At 38.2% G+C, this 19,123-nt stretch overlaps 1 protein-coding gene across 1 annotated transcript; it reads left to right on the forward strand.

Moving 5' to 3' along the window:
* Nucleotides 1–574: 574 nt before the first annotated feature.
* On the forward strand, nt 575–17,551 carry LOC137285166 (eukaryotic translation initiation factor 3 subunit B-like). The gene is made up of 18 exons (XM_067817404.1): nt 575–759; nt 5,768–5,960; nt 6,749–6,868; nt 7,314–7,371; nt 7,654–7,782; nt 8,038–8,195; nt 8,803–8,934; nt 9,762–9,828; nt 10,055–10,101; nt 10,285–10,525; nt 11,304–11,376; nt 11,794–11,916; nt 12,216–12,294; nt 12,710–12,848; nt 13,106–13,231; nt 13,566–13,643; nt 15,470–15,578; nt 16,952–17,551. The coding sequence occupies exons 1-18, from the start codon at nt 624–626 to the stop codon at nt 17,047–17,049; spliced, it is 2,106 nt and encodes a 701-aa protein (XP_067673505.1). The 5' UTR covers nt 575–623; the 3' UTR covers nt 17,050–17,551.
* The last annotated feature ends 1,572 nt before the right edge of the window (nt 17,552–19,123 follow it).

Raw genomic sequence — 19,123 nt, forward strand, 5'->3', positions numbered from 1 at the left:
TGTCGAAATTAAGGTTATTAAGTTTTTGAACATTTATCATATTTGTTTCATTTACAACTACTACATTATTATTTTTCGGGATGTTCTAAGATTAAGGGGTTTTTCACACTAGTGTAACAGCGCCGTCTTCGGGGTGTTCTTGGTAAAATTAGAGAAACCATCTGTGTATTTAAAGTCCATATGTTGTACCGCTATGGATTATATCTCTTCTTAACACATTTGATAATAATGTAATATGTATGATCATGCTGATTTGGCATGGACATGGACGTACATAAGGTAAATCTAAATGTAAACCTATACAGATTAAATGGGTTGAAACAACATACACTTTATGTAAAAAGTTTCAAACAGGATCGATCTCAAGAACAATGAACATGCTAAAACATAGACCGTGCCAATGGTGAATCGAGTTACCTCCCTTTGCCATTTTACTGCCACAAGACTCGACTTTGAACTTTAACAAAGACAGTATTTCATATTCTGTAGATTGTTGAATATGTATTTTTAAAAATATTGCATATTTAAAAATATTTGTATTCTTAATATCAATACACATATAAGCAATATTTTCGTATTAATGACATGCGCAATCCAGCCGGCATGACCACGAGGTTTTCAACATGGCGGCCGGGCACGGTGAGATGGAGGGAAAACGGAGATCAGAATCTCAAAACGATAACGATTATGACCATGCTTACGAGGATGAGCCAGATTTTAGCGATCCAGAAGATTTCGTTGATAATGTTACCGATGAAGGTAAGACTTTGTGTGTTTGATATAAGGACTGCAAACTCACACCGAAGGATATTTTCTACTCCATATGTGTCACATGTTTGCACAAGTCCATATGGTTTTACAAGGAGGATGCATTTTGTAAAAGTAAATTGGATTTGTTTAGATGCCCAATGTTAGCGATTTCGATTATGCTTTTGTCATTAAATATATCTTCATACGCACCAGCTGTCATGTTGCCAGACCGACTTCCTGAATAAGTTGTGCAAAACATATGCAGGTGTGTAGGAGTGCAAAGATCTGAGGGTAAGACTTCCACCTGTACCCCCAACCCCAATCAAAAGTCATATTTACAAACTGACATGCATACCTCGCCCTAAATATACATTCAATAAATTAGAACAGGCATAAGAAAACTATAATGAACAATAATTTCAGTGATGGAATATTAGACCAGGGAAGGAGGAAATATTACATGTAAAGGAGCGATTGTATGGGCGGAACTCTTTCCCAAAAGTTGCAAAACCTAACACAACAATTACAGTCATCCCTCGCAATAACGCGCTTCATGATACCATGGTGTAATCCTAGGCTATCATTAAAAAGTTGAACTGCGGTCACACCCCTTCACGAAATCGAAAATAGCGCATCAACAAATCTGCTGTTGCGCTCTCATGAATTACGTAAACTAGAGAGATTCAGTGCGGATGGCAACTGACAGTATTTATCGTACATATCCATTGTGTTTCAGATGCTTAGAACATGCAGGGTTTTCTCAATAATAATAATACCAACATCGTAGTAGTAACTTATGAAAGACAAGACATGCTATCAGTTGAGTTACAACGAGTACTTACAATGTTTACTTTGATGCAACACACCACGCTCTGGTGCAGTAAAACACAGTCATCCCAGAATGTATGGTGTGAGAAACCATATTTTATTTCATTAAATTCAGTCTCAATTTTATTTATTAAAACTGTTGACAGAAACAACAGAAACACCATGAGAGAATGGCATTAACTCATTCCAAACGTGTACAACTTCCACTTACCATATTTATTTGGGTCCATTTTTCACGCGACCTGTGAAGGTCCCGGGGTAGAATAGGCCTTCAGCAACCCATGCTTGCCATAAAAGGCGACTCAGCTTGTCGTAAGAGGCGACTAACGGGATCGGGTGGTCAGACTAGCTGACTTGGTTGACACATGTCATCGGTTCCCCATTGCGCAGATCGATGCTCATGTTGTTGATCACTGGATTGTCTGGTCCAGACTCGATTATTTACAGACCGTCGCCATATAGCTGGAATATTGCTATGTGCGACGTAAAACTAAACTCACTCACTCACCCATTTTTCACGCCTACCGCGATAGCACCAATTTCACATTATTCTTAACAATCACGAACAGATTACACTCTCGTAATCCATGGACTCTGAGACCCGCATTATTGACTCATTGAAGTCATTTTCAACAATTAAATGGCCAACATTTTGGGTTTTTTTCACAATGAAAGTTGCAAGTACTGTGGGAAGTCAGCAGTGACTTGTGAAACTGTCTCCTACATTAAATGTATCCAGACTGCAGGGATAAATCTGGCTCAGAAAACATGTGAGATAAAATCTCACATGGGATCAAAAGCATGAGATTTTTTCAAATCTTATGAGATTTAACTGTTCATGATCGTTCAGAAGAAATAGAAAACGAGACAAATAAGACATTGTCATAATTAATTTCAAGTCAAGCAATCCTCAATTGCAATGAATTAAAAGTCTGTAGATCTACTAGCATCACCATTTGTGTCTGCATTCTGGTTGTCATCAAGGTCAACGACTTAACTCTTTCAACACCAGTCAACCAGCGGCATATACTGCCATGACACCGAGTTCCTAGCAACTGCGAGGTCATAGATGAAGTTTATGTTTATCAAGAGAAAATATCAACTTATAAATCATTATTGCTACTGCATATCATACACCAGTTGAAAGGACTAATCTTACTGTTTATAAATATGAAAGTTATTTTTATCATATTTTTCACGTAATAAGACTACAACTTAAATAAGTTAATTTGTAATGAAAATGCAGGAATAGACATTTATATGTCTAGATGAACCACAGAGGAAGAAAAACCTGGAGCATTTTTTTCTATTTGTAACAAGTCATGACATCCCCTTCACTTTTTCTTTCATATGTTCATTTATACACGATCAGAAAATTATTCTAGAAAGATTTCTGAAGTAATATGTATGGTTGTGTATTTCCCGATATCAGTGGCAATTCGCTTGGTAACGTGATACAACACGTACAGCGTGAAAAACCTCCATTTTAGAATCTTTGTCTGATACTGAATAACATGTGAGGTGATTCGTTTGATGGCGGGTATCATTCGAAAGCTCTGAACATCAACAAAATGACTGTATCCTTGCCAAGAGTAATTTCATAGTTGTAAGAAGCGGTTTTATTGGATAAACATTGGTTTCTAATGATGCTTTTTAGCCTCAGTCTGCAGTAAGGATCGTGATTGGTCAAAATCTGACAAGTGACCTAAGTCAGCCAATCCGATAACAGCAATGGATACTGTTACCCCCATCCCCTACAAACGAGAAAGAATGACATGACACGATCGCACAATAAAGATTGAAATAAGTAAGTTATAATGTTCGTTAGACAATTTTTATGAGTACTGTTGTTGATTTTATTCTTCAGTTTATGTGATTTGTTTAATTATATCCTCTACGCATTGTTGATTTGCTCACTGAGAACTCGGATGTGGACCTGTTGCCGAAGCATGTGTGTGAGAATAGTTTTTTTTTCAATAACATTGCGGAAAATAGTTAACAATTCTAATCTTGTCAATAAAATATGGCCATCTGAAATGTAATAAGTGTTGACAGGCATTATGAAGAGTGATAGATTTGATAAATGAATCATATGTTAGTTAGGTTCCTAAAAGTATAAATCATTTTGATGCAACTACTGACTGGTCGTTTTTTCGACCTACAGCTCCTGGGGACTGGTGATGTCTTGGCCAATTTTTGGCCTACGGTGTTGAGTAGGTCAAATTGTTTCTTCATTTTCATTTGTAGTCTTTAAGAATTTAAAGACTTTGATATTGAATAAGATGGTTTCGTTAGTAGCCGCCCTTTGTGTGACGTTGCAGAACACAAAATCTGAATGTGAACTCTGTACACCGTCGCACAGTGCATAAACAACACAGTACTTCGAGGTCCAGTTTGCTATATTCCTTGCAGCGCAGCTCATTTTGTGCAGCACTGTGTAACGATGTTCGATGTTCCATACCAGAAGTTATGTTTCGAAGATTAAAAATAGGTAAAAAGCAACGGGAATATCTTTGACAGGACAAAATAATGACAAATGCTTTCTCAGTAAAACAGATTTAAAAACTTCCTATCATACAGGTGAGCAGGATGCGATTATAAATCGCTGCAGGTAGATTTGAGTGAGATTTTAACGCAACTGGTGCGAGAAAATCGTGATATCGCGGCCCAAGTCAATCCCTGAGACTGGTAACAGCTTGTGTTCATTGTTATATTAAGTATGGTTGCAGAAAACATGCATTATATACTAGCCAAATAGCAATGTAAAATAATCTGTTACAGTAACTGCTTAATATTTAAAATATTCTGATAATGGAATAGAAGTTCTTTGATGTAATATTGTCGGATCGTTTTTACCTGAATCACTGTTACATTGGACCAAAACATCTGTGCACAGCTGATCGCTACTTCCGACTTAGTTGAATAACAGCAAAGATGTATATTCACATAAATATACATCTTTGATAACAGGTAGCATAATAGGAACAACAATTAAGTTATGTCTAGTGATTTTTGGTGGCAAGTTTCCCGTACATATATATGTTTTCATTTTCAAAGTTTGTTTATTTTCACCTTGAACGATACGATATATTTTTGACTGGGCACAATACACAAAATAGCAGTTTTGTTATGTCCTTGGAAAATATGATCTTACTTGGCCTTTGTTCCACATTATGTAATAGGTACTGTAACACGGATGTCTAATAATGCAGGGGGTCATCTGTGGACCCCAAGACCCGTGTTATGGCAAGTTATGACTGTACTAAAGAACTCACAAGAATAACTAAAGGCCCCAAGTGATATAACACTTCCATCAGTGGTTACAATTTTTTTCCAGTTTTCAAGTCTGGATTTCTGGACTGAAGTTTATTATTTTCTATCAATGTGAAACACCTGTTTATGATCATTAGATTTTGGAATATATATGACATTAAAAGTTGTTCACTGGTCTGCCGGGGGACATGTGTTCAGGTACCGTTGATACCTGGAGAAGGCACATAAGGAAACATCAAGGGTTCCTCAACCCATGGTCCCTAAGGGACCAGTGATCAACATATTTATCTTACCTAACACCTCAGTGTTGATTTTGAACTGTTTGAAGTATGGCTATCAGATCATATACTTCAGCCAACCTGTGTGGTGGATCAAAATATGAATCTTGCATTTTGCTGTTTTTACCCGTAGGTATTGTCTTAGTAAAGTCACCACGATGTAATTCCCCTTCTTAATATTCACAGGAACTAGATTTGAACGTTTTTTCGAAACTTATTTATTGGAAAGAGAGTCACATAATTTCGTAGCCATTGCTATATTTTGTGGATGACACAAGTAAAACGGATTTAGAGTTATCTCCCTTCCATTGATTTCCATTTGCAAAATATTGGTAATTTCCATGCATCACGCATGATTTAATGTTATTCGAGATAAAAAAAAGTAACTACCACGAAGTACCGAATGGGATGCTTTTGGCAGCGCGGTGTATTGCAATTCACCTCACTTGTACACAGGGTGCATTGAAAATAATAGAAGACAACTCATCCAATCAGACAGCGACATTTATGTGTGAAGTAAGATAATCCATTATGGCCATTTGTTCCGGAGGAACTTTATCCATTTGTTCTTTCTTGACCCTGTTGACCCTTCATGATTTCTGCAGTTATGTGCTAACAAAATAATTTTTTAATCACAGAGTTATATCCAGACTTGTTGAAGTCCAGGCCAAAGCCAACTGATGGAATTGACTCTGTCATAGTGGTGGACAACGTTCCTGAAGTTGGACCAGAAAGACTGGAAAAACTGCAAAATGTTATCAGGAAGTTGTTCTCCAAATTTGGCAATATTGTCAATGAATTTTACCCGGAGAAAGATGGCAAGACAAAAGGGTATGATCAATCAAAAACTCTTAGCATCCATAGAAACAATCATGATTTTAGCTTCTGTTTACAGTTAACTGTGACTGATGAATGCTTTCCAACATTATAGTTATGGCTACCTGAAGTTTGATGATTAACAACTGCTGAAAAATTATGATACTGATGCATAGGTGTTCTGTGACTTTATACTTTTCCAAACATAGACTTTTGTAAAATTCTCGTGCTCTTGTAGCTATATCTGGTACTGAATGTAATAGGTTCAGGTGTGTTTGATACAGAATATTTGCTGACGGTAGCTGGTAAAGTTCGTACATTCTGTGGTATAAATTTCCTGCTAAGGAATTAAAGGGAACATCTTCATTTTTGATCACTCACAAGCAAAATTAAGTGATATGAATTATAAGAAAAGCGAGTTCATGTTGGATACTTTAATGAAAGTTAGACAGCCTGTATGAAAATCTTGTAAACCAATTGACATGATTATGTCAAATCTGTCTCATATCATCATTTTATTGTGTTGTTCACATATAGATTTTAGTATCAAAGTTTATGGGGCTAGAAAAGAAGTAGATTAGTAGCTGTTGTGTTGGCTCATCACACAGAATAAATCCAAACCAATCTCACCAGACTAAATAACTTGACCGAAAGAACTTATAAAAGGGTCAGGCTGTGGACCAGATGCTAAAGTCACAGACTACAGGATTCAACATAGCCACTGTTCTGATGAATCAAGATCGTGTGAAAGTTGAAAGGACTAGAATTTTATGTTAGTAATCTTTCCTTGATGTCACTTTCAGTTACATCTTCTTGGAGTACACGTCCCCTCTGCATGCACAAGAAGCAGTTAAGATGACTAATGGTTACAAGCTTGACAGGATGCATACATTTGCTGTCAATCTCTTCTCGGACTTTGACAGGTATGTAAAGATAGCACATGGTTGTGTCTGGAAAATATAACCAATATTGTCAACATACGGTTTTGGATGAGAAATGACACACTTGAGTATTTAGGATGTGGAAATTCAGTTACTTAGTTGGCTGTCTCATCAGTAGAATATTCCTGGATACAGTGTGTCATCATGTAAACCAGATTGATTATTTAGTATCTTTTGATAGTTCTTGCTATTTAGCAATTTGGACAACCAGTATGAGAAAATGTTCATGAATCAAAGAAAATATTGGACAGAGGTCCTAAGAAAGGACTGATCACATGTTAGTGTGAAGTTCTAAAGACAATCAGCGTGGTGGTCATTGATTTACTTCTCCAGATTTTGAGTCAGCAAGGATTTATCAATCATGTAAATTGTAATTAGTGAGTGTGTGTAATAATTCACTTGTAATTGTGTTCCATTTGTTGTTTAGGTATGAAAATGTTCCTGAGGAGTGGACTCTACCAGAACCAAAGCCGTATCATGATCCAGTAAGTTAACATGGATTTCTTGTAGTCTTGATTTCAGTAAACATTATCTGAACAAGACTGTTGTATGATGTAGGTACCAGTGGTTTTAGATAAACAGATTTTGTAAGATAGTCTTAGTCCTCTTGCAATCAGAGCAACAGAGCGTGTTGCAACCATTATTTTCAGGCAGAACATTAAGAGTTTTAGAGTGAAGTCTGTTGACTTTGCTATGAAATTGCATTGTTAGGTAACCAATTTACCTTTTTGTTTTCATTTCCATTATGTTCTTCATTATGTTTCCAGGGCAACCTTCGCTACTGGCTGCAGAACAAAGACTGCCGTGACCAGTACAGTGTTATCTATGAGGGAGGTGAGAAAACCGCAATATTCCTCAACTCTGGGTCTGAGCCGACTTTGATTGAGGAAAGAGCGGTAAGTTAGCTTTGCTCATGCTGGGATAAAGATTTCCTTATCATGTTGTCTTTTCCATTTTTCGTAGATTCATCAGCTTTCAGTAAAAGGAGTTTATACAGCTAGTTTGAATATTTGCTTGTAATTCACCTGTTCATTTCGCTAATGTGCCTTTATAGTTGGACAGTAATATTAGCTAATATGGTATTAAGAGTAGGTACAGTCAATGTCAACATTCACTCCCTATGCCATAGTAACTATGTGATCTTTCTGCAGAGATGGACTGAGACATATGCAAGATGGTCACCGCAGGGAACTTACTTGGCCACTTTCCATCAGAAGGGCATTGCTCTGTGGGGCGGGGAGAAGTTTGAACAGATCATGAGATTTAGCCATCCTGGGGTCCAGCTTATTGATTTCTCTCCATGTGAAAGGTCAGTACTGTTACCTTGGTTACATATGATTGTGATATTGTAACTGAAAACACATTGTAATGAATGGGCCTGGCTTCCCACCACATGGTCAGCGTTGATGTGAGGCAGATTGTGCATTACAGCTGTCCTGCTTCATTACATGAAGTATTCTCTGACTTGAAATTGATGAAAAGAAGTTGGACAATGCTGCTATTGTTAAGAACACACCAGAGGTGCTTAAGGTTCTTCATGTGCCAACTACATCTGATAAATGGACTGATACACCATGCTTGTAAATAGAGTTCCTCAAGTTATTTTTGAAGCAGTATTTTGTGTGTGACACACAAGTCTTAGACTTTTGACCTGTAGGGAAACTTGAAGAAAAATCAGTTGGCACATGGCTTATAAAAAAAATTTGAACCCCTGCTTTTGATGTGAAGTCTGATATCATTGCAGCAAACATTCTTTAGTCATGATATATGTACATACTGGCCTAATTGTCTTGTATCATAGGCTAGGCAGTCACATAGTCTTTCAGTAGTAATTGTCAACGGCATTTCTGTTGCTGTGCATAATATAAGAGAAATGTGCAATTACAGTAATTATGAATGGTTTTGTTGCTGTGCAGGTACCTGGTGACATTCAGTCCCCTCCAGGACAGTCATGAGGACCCCCAGGCTATAATCATATGGGATATCAGGACAGGCCAGAAGAAGAGAGGTTTCCACTGTGAAAGTCAGGGCACATGGCCCATCTTCAAGTGAGTGTTATCACCAGCTTCTATCATCATTACTTTTGTGACAGTTCAGAACACTATTCTCATTCAAGAGTCATCTTGTGTCAAAGAAACCATTCGTATTTGCAGGTTTACATGTTATAGAGAAATATGAGTAACAAGTATTCTTGATTCGGTAATTGAAATCATTTTGTATGTTTGGACTCTAGTAGAATTAAACTGGTTATCAAAACCAGGGTTCTAGTTTTGAGATGTGTGGATTCTGTTCAGATGAGAACACAGGGTGCAGTGGGTGTGTAGCAGTGTCAAGCATCCCAATTCACCATGCAGAGTTACATCTGTATGTATTATGTTCAGAATTTGATGTACCCCAATAATGCATCTTGATTATTATACCCATACGTCTGCAGGGCTCCAGATAATTTTTCAACATCAAGAGAATGTATTCTTACTTTTTAACAATGCAGGAGTACTGGAGAAACTTAAAGTACTGAAAGGTATTTAACAGTATCAGTAATCTAGTGTTTCCTTTCATATATGCATCACAACATTGCTTCTCTTGTGTAAACAGGTCAGGAAACAATAGAACCACACTTTTTCATATAAATATGTCCATAAATGATTCAAAGACCACGCACCATTGCTGTGGTGCGTATCTGATGCATATTCTATATTATTCCCAACTGTATAGTGCATGTTTTTTCATCTCCACATACACTGATACAACCCTTATCTGGATCCCTGCTTCTGGACTTGTCTCCAGTTTCCACCAAAACATTTTCAAAGTAGTGTTAACCTCGCTCACTCTGTACATATGTACATGAAAAATTAATGTGACACTTCCCATCCAGGTGGAACTTTGATGGCACCTACTTTGCCAGAATCGGCCAGGATACAATCAGCGTCTATGAAACACCCGTAAGTGCCTTTTATAAATGCTCTGTACTCTTCTATTCTTACACACAGGTGCCTATATAGCATATATTTGTTTAACAAGTAATAAAGTTCAGCTGTAAGTTCGTCACCAGAAAGACATTTGGAGGTTCTGATTTTTAAAAAGTCTCTCTTAATCCCAAAATGCATTATGATTGTAAATCTTCAGTAATGAAAATATAACAGCTCTTCTTTTTTCTGTTTTTTGTAGTCATTTGGTTTGCTGGACAAGAAGAGTTTTAAGATTGACTCTGTCAGGTATGTAATAGGGGATTTTATTTTTGTTTTCTTTGTCTCCTTAGCAAAGTTGTCAATGTATACATTTGATGTCACACATTTACATTCAGTACAAGCCTACATATTCTATCTTGACAATCATTTCAGCACTGCTATTTCTCAGATTTTGTTTGGGTAAACAAGTAATCTTGTCTCGTTTGGCAGAGACTTCTCATGGTCCCCTAGCGACAACATCATCGCCTACTGGGTTCCCGAGCATGAAAACGTTCCAGCTCGTGTGACAGTGATTGACATCCCTGGACGTAGTGAACTATGCGTCAAGAACTTGTTTAATGTGGCGAGCTGTAAAATGCACTGGCAGAAGAATGGAGACTTCCTGTGTGTGAAGGTGGACCGATATTCCAAGGCCAGGAAGGTGGATGACAAGGATCAGGTCAAATACAGCGTGAGTGTGAAGTAGTCACATCATGTTCAACATATCATAGGTTGTCCAAAATGCTTTAGTCTTATGCATAAGGTGTTTGTCAAGAGAGCTAAAGTGGTTTCAGCCACTGGCTACAAAAGATAGGGGTGCGGACCTAGTGGTCAAGTTGTTTGTTCGTCACGATGAAAACCCGTGTTCAGTACCCCACTGGGGTACAATGTTTGAAGCCCATTTCTGGTGTTTCCTGCAGTGTTTCTTCAGGCATATTCCTAAAAGCGTCATAAAACTAAACTCTCTCACTCACACCAAAGATGTGAGATTGATGTGATCCTGCTTAAAACAGTGACTGCTTTGAATCCGTATACTGAGACTGAGTAAGGTATTTAGGTTAGATCTGCAGCATATGAATGGACGAGCACTGTAATTAGGCATTCTTCCAGACAAGTAAACATACATTCACTGCAGAAACATGCCTTATGTTTGCCCTGTAATGACCAGAAATTACTTTGTTACAAATGTCCATGTTACAAATGTCCATATTCCACTGGGTTGCCATAACAGGCAAGTTAAACAGACAGTGGCATGAGGTTGTGTGGCCTATGCGATTGTTTCACTACATGGTGACAAATTATAAAGAGGAAAATGCTTTAGTCATTATTTTGGTATGCCTTCATAGAATCTTGTCTTAATGCAGCTGTGGTTCATAAGGGGCTTATGTGCTTTAGTGTCCCTGTGAGACCTTTTTGAATTCAAATGCAATTTATATCTGTATTGTTTCAGATCTTTTATGTATTTTTAGGGAATATATTACAACTTTGAGTTGTTCAGGATCAGAGAAAAGCAGATTCCTGTTGACAAGGTGGAACAAAAGGGTAAGTTCACCTGACAGTATTGCTGCAAACACTATCACTTGCTTTCCAAGTGTTTGACATACAGGCTTTGTGTTAAAGGGGTCACTCTTCACACAAGTCACAAGTCACCAGATTGTGGGTCAGCCAAGAAAGTCTCTATAGAATTTTCATTCTCAGCCCCCAAACAAGTGAAACCTTCAGAGATTAGTTTGGGATTGTAGCAATTAATTGCTAGAATGAGGCAGAAACATCAACTCTCTTTACATTCACATCAGTTCTATGCTATGGTAAAGTTGAAGCATTGAGACAAGGTCAGATTCTGTGCTGGTTTTCTTATTGTCAGTGAGTGTTGCTGATGTCCATTAACACATGCTACAGTGTAAGATGAAGAGAGGTTATGCCAAAGTCTTTGTTAATTTATGAATATGTCCATTTCAGAGATAGTCCATGCCTTTGCATGGGAACCTAATGGAAACAAGTTCGCTTTCATCCATGGTGAATCTCCCAGAATTTCTGTGTCGTTCTACATGCTGCTTCCAAGGGGAAAAGTGGAACATCTCAGTGAGTAGTAAAAGTTAGATGACAGTAGCATTTGCTGCATTCAATGTACTAAGAGAGATGTCAAGCCAGAATTTGGTTTTTTCATCCAGGTACTGTAGGTTGATACGCTTGATGTTTAAGGCTCTCACAGACCAAGACATTTTGGCATGTTTCTATTTTTAGTCCATGGGTTAGCGAATATTGCCTATTGAACACTAATGTTGAGGTGGGTCATTCTGGATTGGAAGGTCTCACATTGATTAATAACCAGCTCATACTAAAAGACCGAACCTAACTGTAATCTATTTCTTATTTTTCAGAAACACTGGAGAAGCGAGTTGCCAACCACTTGTTCTGGAGTCCTACTGGACAGTTTATTATTCTGGCTGGCTTGAGGAGGTAGGTTCATTCTTCGAGGACAAACTCCTGTGACAGGTGCCTTGAGTCATGGTACCAAGACTAGTTGCACCCAAGCATTGTGATAGTTGTGTTCCTTGTACAATAGATCATCTTTTATGTTTACTATATTACCAAAAATATCCTTTCATCAGTTTTTACCTAAAGAATGTTTAAGAAAAAAAGGTGACCTTTCGGTATATTTAATTGATAACAAAAACCTGTGATACTTCTTGTGATATTTATTTCATTTCAATGGCTGTGGAGACTTTACACAGAAAGGGCTCTTTTGAGTATTTGTTAAATGATTTCATTCATTATGTGTCCCAGTTGTAATGTAACCTAAGTAATTCGAGACCTGCCTCGCTCATCTGCATCCTACCTTCAGGCAAATGTTGAGTAAGTGTCCATGTTTCAGTATGAATGGTGTCCTTGAGTTTGTGGACACTTCTGACATGACGGTGATGACCCAGACAGAGCACTTCATGGCCACGGACATCGAGTGGGATCCCACTGGTCGCTATGTTACCTCAGCCGTCAGCTGGTGGGGCCACAAGGTTGGTACCATCACTGTACTATTGCTGTATGTTCAGTGTATTGAGAGCCAGTGTTTTTTTTCCTTCCTTTATATGTGGAAGTCTTGTGTGTCTTAACATTGCTTAGTTGATTTTCCACCAGTAGTCTCTTCTTGTGGTTGAAGTAAATTGTAACTGATTAAAAATGCTCACCAACTTTCTTCAGGATGTTTTCCAGGTAATAAGTACCAGGTCAGAGTTTTTTTGTCTCTTTGCTAATGACTGTGTGCTTCTTACAGGTGGACAATGCCTACTGGCTGTGGAACTTCCAAGGGAACCTGCTGGCCAAGCAGCCAATGGAGAGGTTCTGTCAGTTGCTATGGAGACCAAGGCCACCATCCCTGTTGACAGAAAAGATGATTAAGGTAAACAGGTGATCCCAAATAAGAGTAGTAACCATGAAATTTCATGTTCATATGAGTTGGCAATATCACTGTTGTTGAAAGTATTAGGTTACTGTAACACACTCACTGAATGTTCACTTTTTTGAATACATTGGAAAGTGAGACCCTTTTGTTCAATGATAATGTTTTTGTCAGGTTCATTTGTTGTGTTACTTGATGAAAGGTGTTTGTACAGTGAGCAAAGTCCATGCTGACAGTCTATTGTTTCAAGACTATCTAATGTTAAACTTGCTTGAGTTGTTGTTTGTCACAACATATTTCAGATTGCCATATTTATTCTGTTTTTCTGCAACAGGATATCAAGAAGAACATGAAGAAATATGCTCAGCAGTTTGAAAATGAGGACATTTCCAAGAAACAATCTGCTTCAAAGGTATGTATTTAAGTGTAATGAGTCTTTTTCCACAGTTGAATCTTGACATGAAAACACGTGCTCACCATGTCCCACTTAGCCCTGGCATCAAAGGTGACATTAATTCCTTTGAAACACACATGCACTTTCATATGTATCATATATAAGTATTACATTTATGAAACTGAGCATGGCTCCATATAGAAGCACATAGGTAGTGTTCTACCTAAGCATCATTTGGAGTTTATCGAGATTCAGCCAACACAAACACCTTGTTCGGGTATGGAGAGACTTTGTTTGTAGTACAAGACAGATTGTATGAATAGCAACTTCCTGATTTATCTTTCGAAGTGTTTCTGGACTAGTTCATGTCCCTTTATCAGATGGATGAACAAAGGGTGGCAAGAACTAGCCAAGAAACTTAGTAAATCAAGACATCCATATGATTCTAAACACCTTTGAAGAATTACACTGTTTAAGGTTACTTCAGACTCTAATCAGTTTATACACTTTGCCCCCCAGTGAGATTTCAGTGTGCCATTTGAAATAAGAATTTAGTGCCCATTATAGTGATGCAGCCAGACTGTTTAATTGCAGGATTCCCGCAAATTGTACATACCTTGTGCTTTATTCATAAACTTGTGCACCTAAATTTACAATCTTATACACATTTAAGCACACATGGGGTTACCTTTGCTACATGGTTATTTTAATTCATAACAGTAATTCAGAAAACAGTGTCAGTTTAACTAAATGTCCATACTAAACAAAAAACATTAGTAACTACTTGTCCCTTTCCGTAACCAGAAAGAAGCCACTATAGTATTAACAAGGTTTCTGAAGCTCCACACATTGCAAGGGTGGGTATTTGCATTGTGAAACATTAATATGTTTGATGTAAGGAGCTTGTATCACATGGTGGAGCTTCAAGGTTGATGTGTTGTATGGAGTTTATCACCAGAAGTATCATGAGTTGTTGGACTTCAGAATGTCAAAGAGAAGGTTAACAGATTATTTTACATATGAAAACCAGCAAAAAATATCACTTGTCAGCTACGTAGAACCACAAGAGGCAGGCAATCAAAATACCAAAGCTATCGATGGTTTTTCTGAGATAGAATTGATGTTGCTGAAAATCTTGACCTAGCAGGCAAAAACAGAAACAGGAGCTACAAGGCCTAGTCATTGGGTACACGTTTCAGTTGTCATGGTTACCTACATTTCCTTGGCCTTCCTATGACAAACGCTATAACAGATGTAGAGATTTTACTTTTATCCCTAAAAACTTCACATAGAATATTTTTAGCTGTAAGTGTTCAAGAGTAACCATGGAGACACATGGTTTTCTGATTTTCTTATTGGCCCACATTTTCAAAACTTAAGCCAGTTGGCCCCTTCTAAGGAAATCCTGGCTGCCGCACTGCTATTATGAACTCCCTGAATCCGAAATGAGGTCATGTGTTGTTTTTCTGACTGCTGGTAGAGTGGTAGTGTCAGGTTTTACTTTGAGGTGAGATATAGTAACATCCCTGTTATGTGGCATGGTTGATACATGTGAATGTCTCAACTGGCCAACGACCCATTGACAACATCAGCAAGGTAATTGTGACTACATTTTGTTGCACACAAATGCATGTGGACACATTAGGGCCATTATGACACATCAAGGAAATTATGACACATTGTGGCCGTTTTGACACGATGAGGTTATCACACGTCAAGGCCATTGTGACACATCAAGGCCATCATGACACCCGTGACTTGAAGGCATGTCCCAACTAAATGTCTGTTACAACAGTTTTGATTACAATGTGCCACCTGACACGTGATAAATGTACTTCCTACAGGAGCTGCTGGAGAAGCGCCACGCCATGATGGAAGAATTCCAGCAGTACCGTGCTAAGAGGACTGAGGAATACGAGAACAGGAAGGAATTGAGACTAGCTCTCAGGAATGGTGAGTTTCTCAAAATATTGCTCACAGCAGCACACGTTTTTAAGTCAGTGCAAATTAAAGGGACTCTGATTCAGAGCATGTTCCTGGGAGTGGTTTGTTATTGTTTCTTCCCCAACAATGAGAAATCAATCAACTCTTTGGCGGTTAATCCTTTGCAGAGAACATTTTTACATGGGCAGTTTAGGACAGAATATAGGTTTTTGATGATATGCACAGAACTATGTTGTTGCGTAAGCAATACACTTAGCATTTATTGTGACCTAAAATTCAAAACTGCATATGCCTATTTACCTCAGTAAATTTTCAGATTTTTGTGGCAGTGGTAAAGTGAGGGTTGATTTAGTTTATGTATTCAAACAAATCAAATGTGTATTTTTATTATTATGGGTCAATGGATTTCATATTGTTGCATGATGTGTTTGAATCTCGAGCTAAACCACACAGAAATAGGAGCAAATTGGATCAGTCATACCATCAGAAAATCCCAGAAAGCCCACACTGCAGAGATACTCTATTACATTGCTGGGATACTTTTTAACAATCAGACAAAACCTACCATGAATATTTTCAAATAATAACATCTGATGGGCATCAATCATTTTTGTCATCCCATCATTTAGGTTTAAGAAATTCTACTGTGGTGTGTCCGTGCTGGTCGAGAGTGCAGGGACCGGCCATCTGTCTCAGTATTGTGGGCACAAAACATTAATCGCACTGCATCAGTGCCCCTTTAAACTCTGCCAAATTTGAAAAGCTGCTGGCTAATGTTTTCCATCATAATTTTCAGTATTTAGGTCTCTTGAGACCCCTGAAGGTCCCAGGGTAGAATAGGCCTTCAGCAACCCATGCTTGCTGCAAAAGGGCGACTATGCTTGTCGTAAGAGGCAACTAACGGGATCGGATGGTCAGGCTCGCTGACTTGGTTGACACCACACATGTCATCAGTTCCCAATTGCGCAGATCGATGCTCATGTTGTTGATGACTGGATTGTCTGGTCCAGACTCGATTACTTACAGACCGCTGCCATATAGCTGGAATATTGCTGAGTGTGGCATAAAACTAAACTCACTCACTAGGTCTCTTGATCACTTTGCTTAATATATTTTGTTTTGTTAAAGAACATACTAGTGCTTACATAATTTCTTTGCCTCTGATGTAGTTAGGAATTTGAACTCCCAAGATTCTTTTGTGTTAAATATCATTGATAGTGTCCTGAAAAATAAACAATTGTAACTTGCACTTATGGGCCATTTGATAGTAAACATGTATTATCTGTCATAAAGTGAGTTGCATCTTGGCAGACAAAGTGATAGCATATCGAGTTGGCAAATATGTTGGTGAAACAAGCCCTAATTACTTTGACTGATTACAGGTGTAGATACAGATGAGATCTATAGCCATGAGGATAACATGGAAGAGGAGGTTATTGAGTTTTTGCTTGAGGTCGAAGAAACGGTCGTGGAGGAGTAGACATCATCCGGAGCCCAGTATACACTCACTGCCCAAGGCGGCTATCTTGCCACCTTTGGCGACCTTCGTGTCATCCGCTGCTGTTTCCTGAGGACATCGTATAGGTTGATAATCTGACTGCACTGTGCCTTGGCCATTGTTGACTGTTCTCAGGAGCTGCTGAAAGGAACCTCATAGGTTCTATACCTGGATTGGAATTTTTGTTTTAAGTTTTGGCATTTTTCATTATAATCAAAGCTTTTTCAGTCTTTTATGTAGGTGGTTAAGATGTTACTAAGATGCAATTGTATAGTAACCTGTATATATGCTGCTGTTGGGTGTTGTGTACATACCACCTCGCCGTGTATCCCCCTTATTGTGCTATTTGGACATTTTTCTGGCTATTTCCCAGTTCCATACCGGATATTTATGTTAAAGTTATTTAGGAGTATACACTTATGCATGGTCACTTGCAGAATCTTTGTTTATCTAACAAATGAGATAATAAAATGGTTTAGAATTATTCCTTTTGTGTTTATGTATACAGGAATTGTGAAACATTACTTGTATCACATGCATGTCAGCATTGTCACAAACACTAACCTCATGGCTTAAAGTGTTTGCTCATCATGCCGAAGAGCCGGATTTGAATCCCCTCATGGGTACAATCAATCCTCAAATATTAGTTGATGACTGTAACTTTCCATTGTTGGTGTCGCCAGTTACTGTTGGGCGAGCACACAGGTCCGCTCAAAGCCGTGTTCCAACCCCTACATGTCTGATTTTAGTGTCCCACATTATTCTGATCACGAGTCAGACAGGATACCATATTCTGGTCTCATTCTCTCCTGCTGCCAGTATATTTGTAGTGTGGTAATTTTCAAAATAGAACCAATGTAGATGACAAGATAAGCACTTCTATAAATTAGAGGCGAGTCAGACAGGATACCATATTCTGGTCTCATTCTCTCCTGCTGCCAGTATATTTGTAGTGTGGTAATTTTCAAAATAGAACCAATGTAGATGACAAGATAAGCACTTCTATAAATTAGAGGAAAACAACAAAACTGATTGCCATGCACCTCTGTAATCATGTTTGACTGACATGCATAAACATCTTTACATATGATGTTTAGACCAGTTGATCTCCCGTCACTGCCTTGTCAGAATTATTCATCATCTATCTATGTGTGCTTCACTGCACGGATGATCCCACTATCCCTCTTCAGCAGTGCAGACAACCAGATTTCTTCGTCTACTACTTCTTGACATAACACTAAAACAGATTGCCATACACGATAATACTCTTATCACACACCCGTGTAAACATGTTCAACTTAGATCCACATGCCTAATCATCTATGCGTGTTTACCCCAGTCAAACTTCTGTTAGACGTAATCACTCTGTATGTCAAACAATTAGAGGACACAATAGGGCATGACGTAGCTCTACTGTCGGTGTCGCTGGTTACTGCTGGGTGACCACACAGATCCATTCATGGTCTTTTTTTCCTATCAGCTGTTGGCGTTGCACATCAGCATCCTGGTCATTTTATCTTTGAATTGTATTGAAGATGTCTCTAATTCAATTCAAGATATCTTGAAATGAATTTAAGATAACTTGAATAGAGATATTCAAAACGTTTTCAAGATATCTTTAAGTACTTCCTAATCAACTGGACGGGATTGTATCACCAATAACACCAAGATCTCTTTGTGCAATGGTAACCTGGAGACCCAACTTGTATTCAGATGTACTTTTGAAATGAAGGCATGGTGGTCAATGGTCTGATAGATTACAAAATTCCAAAGATCTCACAAATTGTCATGGGCATTAGGTATACAGATTCTCAGGGTTTCAGGCTACAGCAGAAAAAGATGCTGGTACTGGAGGTAGGTTAGTACAATTGGTGTTTAGACTGGGTGACTTTGTTCACAGTCATCATACCGTGTGTGGATCAACGCTCAGCATAGCAATTTTTCATCAGATCCGGACGTACTTGTTTCAAGGTTGCTGTGATGTTCTTGGAGAGTGTACCAACCATTAAAACCAAAGACCACTATGTGTGCAATTTTTTTATGAGATTTATATTTT

This window comes from Haliotis asinina, chromosome 5, assembly GCF_037392515.1.
Source record: "Haliotis asinina isolate JCU_RB_2024 chromosome 5, JCU_Hal_asi_v2, whole genome shotgun sequence".
Lineage (NCBI taxonomy): Eukaryota > Metazoa > Mollusca > Gastropoda > Lepetellida > Haliotidae > Haliotis > Haliotis asinina.

What these genes read in the sequence shown, in the direction of transcription:
- LOC137285166 (XM_067817404.1), top strand. Translation starts at nt 624, where the DNA reads ATGGCGGCCGGGCACGGTGAGATGGAGGGAAAACGGAGATCAGAATCT. An exon ending in AAAGATGGCAAGACAAAAGG is followed by an intron (nt 5,961 to 6,748) that starts GTATGATCAATC and finishes TGTCACTTTCAG; the next exon opens with TTACATCTTCTTGGAGTACA. An exon ending in AGAAACAATCTGCTTCAAAG is followed by an intron (nt 13,644 to 15,469) that starts GTATGTATTTAA and finishes TACTTCCTACAG; the next exon opens with GAGCTGCTGGAGAAGCGCCA.